This window comes from Neovison vison, chromosome 8 (genome assembly GCF_020171115.1).
Source record: "Neovison vison isolate M4711 chromosome 8, ASM_NN_V1, whole genome shotgun sequence".
NCBI classification, from domain to species: domain Eukaryota; kingdom Metazoa; phylum Chordata; class Mammalia; order Carnivora; family Mustelidae; genus Neogale; species Neogale vison.
In genome coordinates this window covers 46,519,716-46,533,044 of record NC_058098.1, presented here as the reverse complement: position 1 = coordinate 46,533,044, position 13,329 = coordinate 46,519,716, and the positions used below count along the sequence as shown (strand labels likewise).

The following is a 13,329-nucleotide window of genomic DNA, read 5'->3' as shown; positions in this document are numbered from 1 at the left end:
ACCATGCACAAAAATAAACTCAAAATGGATGAAAGGCCTAAATGTGAGACTGGAATCTATCAAAATCCTAAAGGAGAACACAGGCAATAACCTCTTTGACTTTAGTTGCAGCAACTTCTTGCTAGACATGTCTCCAAAGGCAAGAGGGAAAAAAAGCAAACTTGAACTATAGGGACTTCATCAAGATAAAAAGCTTTTGCACAGCAAAGGAACAGTCAATAAAACTAAGAGGCAACCTACAGAATGGGAGAAGATATTTGCACATGACATATCAGATAAAGGGCTAATATGCAAAATCTATAAAGAACTTACCAAATTCAATACCAAAAAACAAACAAACAAAAAATCCAGTCAAGAAATGGGCAGAAGGGGGTACCTGGGTGGCTCAGTGGGTTAGGCCGCTGCCTTTGGCTCGGGTCATGATCTCAGAGTCCTGGGATCGAGTCCCACATCGGGCTCTCTGCTCAGCGGGAAGCCTGCTTCTTCCTCTCTCTCTCTCTCTGCCTGTCTCTCTGCCTACTTGTGATCTCTCTCTGTCAAATAAATAAATAAAATATTAAAAAAAAAAAGAAATGGGCAGAAGATATGAATAGACATTTCTCCAAAAAAGACATACAAATGGCCAATAGACACATGAAAAAATGCTGAATATCGCTTCGCATCAGGAAAATACAAACCAAAACCACAATGAGATACCACATCACACTGGTAAGAAGGACTAAAATTAACAACTCAGGAAACAACAGATGTTGGTGAGAATGCAGAGAAAGGCCAGCCCTCTTACACTGTTGGTGGGAATGCAAACTTGTACAGCCACTCTGGAAAACAAGTTCCTCAAGAAGTTAAAAGTACCCAACTTTTGTAGCAACATGGACGGGACTGGAAAAGATTATGCTGAGTGAAATAAGTCAAGCAGAGAGAGTCAATTATCATATGGTTTCACTTATTTGTGGAGCATAACAAATAGCATGGAGGACATGGGGAGTTAGTGAGGAGAAGGGAGTTGGGGTAAATTGGAAGGGGAGGTGAACCACGAGAGACTATGGACTCTGAAAAACAATCTGAGGGGTTTGAAGTGGCGGGGGGGTGGGAGGTTGGGGTACCAGGTGGTGGGTATTATAGAGGGCACGGATTGCATGGAGCACTGGGTGTGGTGAAAAAATAATGAATACTATTTTTCTGAAAATAAATATATTGAAAAAAAAAAGTAGTTAAAAGTAGAGCTACCCTAAGACCCAGCATTGCACTACTAGGTATTTATCTAAAGAATACAAACATAGTGATTCAAAGGGGCAACTGTACCCATGTTTATAAGGAGTAATATCCACAATAGCCAAACTATAGAAAGAGACCAGATGTCCATTGACAGAAGAATGGATAAAGATGTGGCACACACACACACACACACACACACACACACATACACACACAGGAATATTACCCAGCCATCAAAAAATGAAATCTTGGGGTGCCTGGGTGGCTCAGTGGGTTAAAGCCTCTGCCTTCGGCTCAGGTCATGATCTCAGGGTCCTGGGATCGAGCCTCGCATCGGGCTCTCTGCTCAGCGGGGAGCCTGTTTCCCCCCCCCTCTCCCTGCCTCTCTGACTACTTGTGATCTATGTTTATCAAATAAATAAATAAAATCTTTAAAAAAATGAAATCTTGCCATTTTCAATGACATGGATGAAACTAGAGGATATTACACTAGGCAAAGTAAGTTAGAGAAAGAAATACCATATGATTTCACTCACTATGGAATTTAACAAACAAAAAAAGTGAATATCAGGGAAGGGAGAAAAAAAACAAAATAATATTAAAATAAGGAGGCAAACCATAAGAGACTCTTAACTGTAGGAAAGAAACTGAGTGTTGATGGAAGAGAGGTGGCGGGGTGGGGGGCTAGTGTAACTGGGTGATGGGTATTAAGGAGGGAACTTGATGTAATGAGAACTGGGTGTTATGCAACTGATGGATGACTAAATTCTACCCCTGAAACTAACACAGTATATGTGAACTAAATAGAATTTAAATAAAGAATTGAAAAATTTATCTTTTAATCCCTTAAAAACTTTAGATTTTGTGCATGTGATTTTTGTTGTCACTGTTAATGACATCTTTCAAAGGTTTTCAAACTGGTTTTCCTGTATATTGCTATACTGTTTTTCATTGAAAAGCCACCAACTTTTCTGAGCTTACTGGTTCTAACACTTTCCTTTCAGAGTCTCTTGATTTTCTTAGTAGACAATCATATTGTCTGTGTTAAAACACACACAGAGACTAGTCTTGAAAATTCTGAGCAGATAAAACCACTTTAGTCATACAAGTAAATCTTAACTTAGGTCATTTTCTAAGACGAGAAAGGCTCCCTTGAACTTCACCTCTTGCTTATGCCTCTGAAAATCATAAGTGAAACTTCAACTGTTTCCCCAAGTTGATATGTGGTAGCCACTAACCAATTCCCTTTCCTTTAGGAAAATTCCAACATAACCAATCACTGTGAAGGCTAGACAGTCCCTGGTGCCACACTATATAAGTCGCTTGACAACAAAAGACCTCTGAGTCTCATCCCATGTTGTGGTTTCAGGGCTACCACTCTGCAAACCATTCAATATGTGCACAAAAGTTTTACAAATTACAACTTCAGTGATTCACTGGTTTTAGTTCTTTTTTTTTTCTTTTTTAACATTTGACATCTGTAGGTAATGCACACAAATTCATTCCCTCCCAGCTAGAGTTGCTTCCTTCTCTTGATGCCTGCTCCCTTCTCTCCCCGCCTGCCTTCAGACTCAGTGCTCATCCTTGCTGCACACGGGTCTTGTGCTAGTCTCTCTGCTTGTGTTTCCTTTAAACATGTTCTTTTGTGCCCCTAAGGCTTGCAAGTGTCATTTCTCTGCCTCTAGTCCCTATTCCCCCGCCCAACCCCATCCCAACAAATGTCACCTTCCCGAACTCAACCGAGGAGAAACCATTTTTTTTCACTCCTCTGAGCCTCTGTGTGTGTGTAAGCTTATCTTTCTCTCATCTATCTATCATAATATATTGTACATAATGTGCCATGTTTCAGGCTTTTTCTCTCTTGTTGGAGTGTGAGCACCCTGAGGTTAATGACTGTTAGATCCATCTTTGTATTATTCCCAATGACTAGCACACTAGGTACTGACACGCAGAAAGTATCAATAGAGGCTTGTTAGTGAGCAGATGTTAAAGCCACATCTGAAGCTCGGTTGGTAGGTGCTGGGAGGGCAGTCACCCCCAGCACCGAATTGAGTCCTTACCACTGGTGCTTGATTCCATCAGGTCTTCCCATTAACCAAGCTCACCAAAATCTGATCCAGAAATTGGAAGACCAGTGGGAAGTAATAGAAAATGTATATACTGGACTCTGATCCCTGGTTCCTGACACAGAGCTCTTAAAACTCTTGGACTTGCCCTGGGTGACTGGAGTCTTTTGTCCTATTGAGGTGACTCTGGGTGGGCTCCTGACCGCTTCAGGGTAAGGGCTGATCTCCAGAGAGACCAAGCCATGATGAGGAGCTTGGAACATTCAGCCCCATGTTCTTTGGAGAGGGGGTGGGACTAGAAGTGAGGTTCCTAATCTGTCATGCTTACATGATGAAGCCTCTCTAAAATTCCCAGTACTATGAGGTTTGGAAGCTTCCAGGTTGCTGAACACACAGAGGTGCCAGGAGAGTGGGCTCCCTGGCAGAGAAGTTCTGTGCACCTTTCCACGTACGTTGTCCTTGCATCTCCTCCATCTGGATGCTCATCTGTGTCCTTTGTCATATCTTTTACGATAAATCAGTAAAAGGATTTGGTGTTCCCTGAATTCTGTGAGCCATTCTAGCAAATTATCAGAACCAAGGAGGGACTGTGGCAATCCAGCTTTTAGCCAAGTCTGATGGAAGTTGTGGGTAACCCAAGGACGTACTACTTGTGACTGGTGTATGTGACTTGTGAGACTGAGCCCTTAACCTGTAAGGTCTGCACTAAGAGCAGGTAGTGTCAGAATCGAATTGCATCGCAGGACGGTGTCAGGGAACTTGTTAGTGTGGGAAAACACCACACAGGAGGCGTCGGGAGCAATATGAGTTGTGGTAGTGGAGGGAGGGTAGAGGAAAACACAGGGGAATTTTTCATACAAAGAGTTTACAAACTTACGTTGTCCCACTGCCTCTACCTGGGGAAACAAGACTGGCTACAGGCCTGTGTGTGACGCTCCAGAAACTGAAGCCCTTGGAGACCTCAAAATGGATCAGAGTGTTGTCTGGTGAACACAGAAGAGCAGAGCTTAGCCAAGCCCTCCTATCCCTTGTACTGTTATTTTCTTAGTGTATTTTAAAAAGTTGATTATCCTCTTTTCCCTAAAACATATATAAAAAGGGAACTTTATATTATTCCTCTTTATTTTAAATCAGGGTCACTTGAGGTAAACAGGAAGTAACCAAAAAAAGAATGTTAAATTTAGCTGGAAATTTTGCCTGCTAAAGGTGTTGGGCCCCAGGCCTACTCTACTACTATGCAGAAGTAAGATTAGATGTTAGAAAAGTAGTGGACTAGCACCAGACCGAGGCTTTCTTCTGGGTCATCATCAGTACACCTGACATGTGATCTCCAGTATAAGGTGTTTAGATGTATGACTCTTGCTTTCTGTTAACACTGCTGACAAATAACCTAGTTAGTGTCCTGGCTGAAAGGCTGTTTTATTTTCTGATAAGATTTAGAATTAGAGGGGCACCTGGATGGCTCAGTGGGTTAAACCTCTGCCTTCGGCTCAATCCTGGGGTCCTGGGATCAAGCCCTTCATTGGGCTCTCTGCTCAGCAGGGAGCCTGCATCCCTTCCTCTCTCTCTCTGCCTGCCTCTCTGCCTACTTGTGATCTCTGTCTGTCAAATAAATAAATAAAATATTTTTTAAAAAAAGATTTAGAATTAAAAATAGAAATGTTTAAGATGATGTAAAAAACAAACACTTATACACATAGTGACAGTCTGGAAGGGTATCACTTACTTGTCTATGTTTATTGCCCGCTGAGCAGAGAGCCTGATGCGGGGCTCGATCCCAGGACCCTGAGATCATGGCCTGAGCCGAAGGCAGAGGCTTAACCCACTGAGCACCAGGTGCCCCTACTGCTGGATTTTTGTGTATGGAATAATTTTAGATTTAGAAGAGTTTAGAAAAGTTGCAGAGATAATATAGATAATACAGAAAGTTCTGGTTTCTAATGTTATATCCCCCTGATCTTATGTTGCCATGGTTCATTTGCAGAAACTAAGAAACCCACACTAGTACATTACTGTCAACTATACTCCACAAACTTCCTTTGGATTTCCCATTAATGCCTTTTTTTTTTTTTTTTTTCTGGTTCAAGGATCCAATCTAGCATCTCACATTGCATTTTGTCTTCATGTCTCCTCTGGTTTGTAACACTGTCTTTTCTTGATTTTCATGACCTTGACAGTCTTGAGAATAGACCAGATATTTCACTGAAATGTCCCTCAGTTGGAGTTTGTCTGATTTTTTTTTTTTCATGATTAGACTCTGGTTACAGGTTTTTGTAGAGAACACCACACAGGCAGAGTGTCCTTCTCGCTGCAGCATGGTGGTGGGTTGACAAGCAGATGACCTCTCACTGGCGATATTAAACCATGGTCACTTGGTTAAGGTGGTGTGAGGGTGGGAGAGAGAATTACACTCCACTTCCTGGGTCAGAAGGTTGGAGGAAACTTACTTATTTCATCTATTATTTTCCAGGTGGGAGCTACATAAATACCCAGAGAAAAGTTCCGGTTGCTGTGCCAGCTGTCCCGAGATCCCACTGCGTTTCACAGGGGCTGGGGTAACTGCTTCCCATGTTTTGGTCCTTTTGTGGAATTGATAGTGTTTTCCAAAGTTGTTGCACCGTCTCCCATCCCCACCAGCAGTGGGGTTTTCTCCATATCCTCACAAACACCTGTATGACCTGTCTTTATGATTTTAGCCATCACATGGGAATGAGGATACCCTGTGATTCTGACTTGCATTTCCCTGATGACTAATGATGCCAAGCATCCTTTCACATGCTTATTCGTCATTTGTATATTTTCTTCGGAGCAATGTCGATTCAGATCCTTTGCTCATTTTTAAATTGGCTTAGTTTTCTTTTTGTTATTGAGTTATAAAAATTCTTTTTTTTTTTAAAGATTTTATTTATTTATTTGACAGAGAGAGATCACAAGTAGGCAGAGAGGCAGGCAGAGAGAGAGAGGAGGAAGCAGGCTCCCCGCTGAGCAGAGAGCCCGACGCGGGACTCGATCCCAGGACCCTGAGATCATGACCTGAGCCGAAGGCAGCAGCTCAACCCACTGAGCCACCCAGGCGCCCCAAAAATTCATTAAATACTCTGGATACAAGTCTCTTTTTAAATATATGATTTGCAAATATTTCTCCCATTCTTTTCGCCTTCCTGATAGTGCTCTTTGCAGCAAAAAGTTTTGATTTTGGTAAAGTCCAATATATCTGTTTTTCTCTGTTAAGGGCTTTTGATGTCATAACAAAGAAACCATTGCCTAATGCAAGGTCACAAAGATTCACACCTATGTTTTCTCTATGAGTTTTATAGTTTAGCTCTTACATTTAGGTCCTTCCTCCACTTTGAGTTAATTTTGTATACAGTGTGAACTTCATTCTTTTGCAGGTGGCTATCTAGTTGTCCCAGCACACTTTGTGGAAAAGATCATTTTCTTCCCATCAAATGGATTGGTGTCTTTCTCAAGGATTAAGTGACCATAGATGTTAGGATTTATTTCTGGATTATCAATTCTAGATTATATATAAATTGATATTTCATTGATCTATAGGTCTATGCCAGTCCCACACTGTCTCAATTACTAGTTTTTTTTAAAAAAGATTTTATTTATTTATTTGACAGACAGAGATCACAAGCAAGCAGAGAGAGAGGAGGAAACAGGCTCCCTGCTGAGCAGAGAGCTTGATCCCAGGACCCTGGGATCATGACCTGAGCTGAAGACAGAGGCTTTAACCCACTGAGCCACCCAGGTGCCCAATTACTACAGTTTTTAAGTAAGTTTCAAAATTGGGAAGTGTGAGTACTCCAATTCTGGTGTTCTTTTTCAAGACTGTTTTAGTTATTCTAGTTCCCTTGTATTTCCATATGAATTTTCGCATCAGCTTGTCAATTTATACAAAGAAACCAACTTGAATTTTGATGGGCAGGCATTTCATTCATCACTTTGTTTTTTGATAGCACTTCAAATGAATATGCTAGTTTATGTTTATGCACAGAATTTTGCTCCAGTAGCAATGTGGTCCCAAGTTTTCCCATAAAACAATTAGAAAGCTTAAAAACACATGTTTATTTAGGATATCACATACAAACACAGGGTTCTAGTTTGTTTAATGGCTTTATTTCCAACAGTTGTTACTGCTTATTAGTCATAAAAATCATCAAAATCATCAGTGGATGTGTTATGGTTTCTAGGACGTAAAGCAGCTTCAATTTCTGAGTTACTGTCATCAGACTCACCCCAGAAGGCTGGAAGAGAAAACCAGACAGTTATAGTGTCTCTCCATCTAAACAGCTGGACTTCATCAGCCAAATAGTTTAATCAGACAGGACCACTGCCTGCAAAAGACCTACTAGGGACAAGGAGGGACGAACCTGACAGATGCATCTGGAATGCGTGTCAGTACAGCACTCACTCGCACATTTCAGTGTGTTCTATGGAAAACACTGCAGAATATTTCCTTCCTTTTTGTTGTGCCCAGCTCCTTGCTGCAGGATGGGTCTTTAAGGCCAGGATTACCATGGAAGCAGGGTTAGCTGGGTGTTTTGTCAGGCCTGGGACTGCCTCAGCTCAGCTGCTCCTGCCCTTTGATCTCCTCTGGTCTCCACAAGAGCAAAGGGGAGAAGGGAAGGCACAGGGGAAGAAGAGCATGAGTTGTGTGCTGAGACCAGGTTGTGCGTGCATATGGTTTACTTGGGAGGTGATCCTGGGAACTACGGGAGAGGCTAGAAGAGCAATGCAGGAAGAAAGGAAACCAACGGAGGGTGTGTTCATGAGGGGGCGGGCAGGGCACAAGGGGGACCGGTCCTATAGAGCATCCTCTGAGAGACCAGAACTTCCCTCAAACTGTCTCAACAAAGAGTAAGGAGCTGGGGTTATTTACTGACCAAGTTCCTCTTCTCATTGGGGGTTATTCTCAAGTAGGACATCCACTCCCTGGCACTCTGGGCGGCCCTGTGGGGGCTGGGCATGCTCCCATGGCCAGACAAAGCCCTCAGGCAGATGGGCACTGCATACGGCCACCAAAGGCCACAAGCGCGCCTGTGAACTGCACTGTGATCTCCAAGTTGGCCGGTCAGGATGTGGGGAGGACACAGTCTGCTACACTGACCATCTCCATGACCACTGACATCTCTGCTGTACTCACTGCCATTCTGTGATGACTTCTTATATCCAGTCCCATTTCACCCTTTCCAACCTTGGAATGCCTCCACCTACTGAGCAAACAGGTGGAGACTGGTCCCAATCGCAGCATTACAGGGTGCTCAAGCTACCAGTCCTACCCAGGTTGTTGGATTCACACCCATGCTCTTGATCACAGGCCACCCGGGAAGGGAGTCTAAGCTGACATGAGCAGAGCAAGCCCAAGCTCCACAGGGGACATACCATAGTGCTGGCCTGCGAGGTGGGGGAGAGTCTCCCTGTGAGCTGGGGGCTCAAAGCTGAATAAGAACTCAAGGTGCTAAGGAAAAGGGAAAAACCGCATGAGCAAAGGCACAGAGGAACAAGTGTGGTATCCAGGCACACCACATTTTCCTATGCTTCGCAAAGTTTGGGTTTTTTACAAATTCAAGATCTGTGTCAACCCTACATCAGGCAAATCTATTGACGCCATTTTTCAACAGCATTTGTTCACCTTGTGTCTCTGTGTCACATTTTGGTAATTCCCTCATTATTTTAAACCTTTCTGTTATTATTATACTTCATAGAGGGACCTGTGATCAGTGATCATGACTTGCTGAAGCTCAGATGATGATTTGCATCTTTTAGCAATAAAGTGTTTAATTATTTTTAAAATATTTTAAATTAATGCTGATTAACATTTTTGTAGACATAATGCTGTTGTACACTCAAGAAACTATAGTATAGTGTAAATACAATTTTATAGGCACTGGGAGACCAAAATTTTTATTTGGCTTTATTGCAGTGGTCTAGAACCAAATCTGCAATACCTCAAAGGTATGCCTTATATTTGGAAAAAGCTGGTTGTGACCTGACCTGAAGAGGACAAGACCTTGGAAGGAACATAGCTGGAAAGTAAGGAAGGGCCAGACCTCAAAGGGATAAAGTTAGAAACTCTATCCTGCATCTAGAGGAGGGCACTAGCAATTTTTAACTAGGAAAGTAAGAAGGCTCAGTGAAGTTTTAGATGCTGGTGGCCAGGTGGAAGGCATTCAGGACTTAGGGAGGGATTGGATGTGAGGAAACCAGTTAAGGAGCCTTGTCATATCATGAGCAGTGGGTACTTGTGGGGCATTAGCTGTGAGGTTGGGGACAAAGGCAAAAAATATTTCACAGGTAGAATATACTAATGTTGGCAATCAGTTGGATGTGGAGGCCAGGATACCCTGCAAATTCATACTTGTGAATTAGAACGCTAAGCCACTGTGGCCCAGTGGCACCCCCACGTGTGGTCAGGTCCCAGCCCTGTCACTGAAGAACTGTGCCTCCAGCTGACCCTCCGACATGAGCAGATCCCCTCAGATACTATGCCACCCTGGGGAGGGCTGCAAGGGCCCCCTGTGATCACAGGCACCCTCATAGCCCTTACGTGAGGGTTCAGAAAACAGATAAAAGGTGCCCAACAACTCTCGGTAAAACACGAAATGAATTCTCTTACCTTTAGACTCTAAAGTGGTAGGTAGTTTCTTTTCATTTTCATGCCTGAAAAATAAAGAAATAGCCTAAGTCCTGAAAAAATAGTCCTATCAGACTGATATTTTTGCAATGAGCACATGAGCGAAGTCCGTATGATGCACTGAAAGGCCGGGCATTTTATGCATGCTCCCCACGTTTTTTGTTTTGTTTTGTTTTTAAGATTTTGTTTATTTGTTGGAGACAAACAGATACAGAGAGAAAGATAGAGAATGATCAGGAGGAGCGGCAGAGGGAGAAGGAGAAGCAGTCTCCTTGCTGAACAGGGAGCCTAATGTCGGGCTCGATCCCAGGACCCCATATTCTCCAAGTCTTAAGAGCAAGAAGAAAATGTCAGGACTATGGTGGCCAGAGGTATTTGCCATGGTGGGTGGGTCGCTGTTGTGACAGCATCATAGGGTCTCTGAGTGTGTTCCCTGCTGGTTCTTCAGAGACCGGGTCAGACTGCTCCTGTGGACACCGTTTGTAGCATTGGACAAGGAGCCCACAGGCAGCGAGGCAGAGCACGGACTTCCTGTTGACAGCCCTCTCAAAAACAAGAACGGGCAAAGTTTTGGCACTTCGAGACAAGCTAAAAATAAAATACTTGAGAAATGTAAGTATTCTGGACACCAGTGTGTAGGTTTCTAGGTATCCCATGCACAAAATGCTAGTGTCTGTGGCATCTAATAACGAGTAATGTGCTCCTGCCAAGGTATTCACTGGCATCAGATTGATAGCTGTTTCATTAAAACAGATTCCGTCCAGGCTTTTAGATGAGCAAAATCAAGAAGACAGACCCCAATGTGCACGGTCCCTGCTCAGGGTTAGGACCCCAGTCCCCCTGATATAGGAAACCTTGTAAACTCACCTTCTCCCTCCCTATGGTTAACCTATGCTTAAAAACCTGCTGTTGGCCAGAGCTGCCATAATTTATGGATTTGGTTGTTTTTTTGGTGTGTGTAGAATAAGCTCCACTCAGGTATCATTTTTCTGGGCTCAAAATCTGCCAACATTCCCTTTAAACTTGGTGCCTGTTCCATGATCTGCCATGACTTCAGCTGCCTGCAACTATTTCCCCATGGGCCAGCTCTGTGGCCATGAAAGAGGGCCTGGCACTCACCAGCAGTCACAGAGGTGGCAGGGAAGGTGGCCGCCATCCACATGGGTCCATCTGACATGAAGTACTAGTCCCCTCCCCACCCCTAATACACACACACACACACACACACACACACACACACACTAAATGCAACTACTGGGTTGGGTGTTGTCTACTGTTTACCTGCTTCCCATTTCATACGGACACTGGTCCAGATTGCGGGGCAGAGGTGGACTTGACAATGCTGGTGGTACAGAGAGGCTAATTGTCCAGGTGTAATCCAAGTAATGAGAGTTGCAGGGGAAGAGGGCAAGAGTGCCAAGGGCTGGGAGGACCTGGAGCACAGGATAGGTGATGGGTGCCTGCAGGGCACCTCCTGGATCCTGCTTTGAAAGCTGGAGTGGACCTCACAAGCTGCGATGGAGAAGGAGGATGTGGTAGGGTGTGGTAGTGGGGAGCCCCTGGAAAGACAAGGGCACTATGGCACCCACCACTTCTCTGTGCTCCAGAAGTATGGCCAGTGCTCATGTGCTAGCTCTACTTGGATGCTTCCAAAGTTCCTTGTGGTCAACATGTCCATCCATTACCAAATTCACGATCTCCCCAGTGTGGTTCACTTCCCCTGCTGGGCCAGGCCCCTCCTATCTCAGCCAACAGCACCTGGACCCTCTGTTCCCTCCCCAACCCCTTCCACTCCTCTGCCCTCCTGCACCCAATCAGCCCTTAGGTCCTGCCAATAGGCCTCCCAGTACTTCGTGAAGTCCTTGCTCTTCCCTTTGCACTGTTGCTACTCAGCCAACTACACCAGCATCTTTGCCTACACTTTGTAACCACCCCTAGTAGGTGATGCCACAAATACTGCATCCCCGACAGTCCATTTTCCACTCAGAAGCAAGAGTGAACTCGTCAAAACACAAACCTGATCACTCTACTTCCTCGCTAAAGACCCTTGATGCCTTCCTGTTGTTTTTTGGCAAAAGCCCTAAATCCTGAACAGTACCTCAAAGGCTGATCCCCAGACTTGGTTGGGTCCTTCTGCTACAACCTCCCCATTGCTCCTCTCCTGCACCACCACCACGATAGTAATCCTCATCCAAGTTGCCACATCACAAGCATCTGTGTAACGAAACATGTGTGATCATGCCTCCTCCAGAGTATGAGCTCTGTGAGGGCACAGACCCTACCTGTTTGGCTCAGGGTAACCCAGTGCTTTGCACTTAGTGGGTGCTCAGGGATTATGTGTGGAATGAAAAGAGGAACCTCACTAAAAGCAGGGCCCTGCTTAAAGACACCTGACCAATATGTGCTGATATGTGCTGACACAGCATTTGATTTGCAGGTTTCTGCTTATGGGATTTCAGAATCAGGTTTAAGTTTCTTATTGGAAATGTGCAAGAAATATGTTGCAGAACTAAACATATGTGGTTCACCTACTGAGAAAGGTGGAAAATGCCTCTAGGTGTTTCCTACTCCATCCCCACATCTTTGGGGAAATTATTTTTCCCTGGAGGAAGCCATCTCTGCATGCCAGAAAGTGCGTGACACCCCAAAGTTGATCTGAATTGCACAATTCTTCAGGTCAACGTTTCTTTTGGAGCTATACCTAACATGTAAAGCTCAGATGAGGCCCATGGGCATGGTGGGAGAACATTCCCCGGAACTAGATATAGCCAATTTGTCTAGCTACTACAGAAAATTAGAGACAAAACATTTTCAGTTTGGAAAGCAGAAAAAAATGGAAGAGTTAGTCTTACAGGCCATGAGATAGGGTCACCATAGCCTGTCGCACATGCTTGGAGTCGGACTGCTTCATCTTCCCTGAGAGAACGCAAGTAACATTTCCATCTTATAATGCCCAGGTTAGCAGAGGTTTGCCGTAATGAGCCAGAGAGCAAACGTCTTGGGCGTTGTGGGCCGTCTGGTCTTAGTCACAATTGCTCGCTTCTGTGGTTGTGGCATGACAACAGCTGTGAACAATGTGTAACCTGGTAGACACGGCTGTTACAATTCAACCTCTACAGGCAGGCACTACAATTTGAATTTCCCGGGACTTTTAGGTGTCATGCAACATTATTCTTCTCTGGATTCCTCCCAACCATTTAAAAATATAAAAACCACTCTTAGCTAGCTGGCTGTACAGAACCAGGCGGCGGCCAGGCCCCGACTTTGCCTTAGGGCCACAGTGCACCAAACCTGTTGCACGGGTGACGCGTGCCACACCTGCAGCCCATCAAAGGGCCTGCCTTTCCCCTGTAGTCTTCATGGTAACTCCCGGGATCCAAGACAGCAGACTTGACTATTTCCCATGGT

General features: G+C 44.3%; 1 protein-coding gene across 4 annotated transcripts in view; it reads right to left on the bottom strand.

Annotated features, from left to right (window-relative positions):
- Positions 1 to 506: 506 nt before the first annotated feature.
- KIZ (kizuna centrosomal protein) overlaps positions 507 to 13,329 on the bottom strand; it is a 134,579-nt gene continuing 121,756 nt past the window's right edge. For 3 of the 4 annotated variants that reach the window (XM_044263550.1, XM_044263553.1, XM_044263552.1), the window contains 2 exons: positions 9,904 to 9,947; positions 7,333 to 7,531 (listed from right to left, as the gene is read on the bottom strand). In XM_044263550.1, coding sequence (XP_044119485.1) covers positions 7,428 to 7,531; positions 9,904 to 9,947 — 148 coding nt within the window. In that variant the 3' untranslated portion in view covers positions 7,333 to 7,427. Of the gene's footprint in view, positions 534 to 7,332; positions 7,532 to 9,903; positions 9,948 to 13,329 lie in introns of those variants that run through there. The other variant, XM_044263551.1, reaches the window with a different exon arrangement.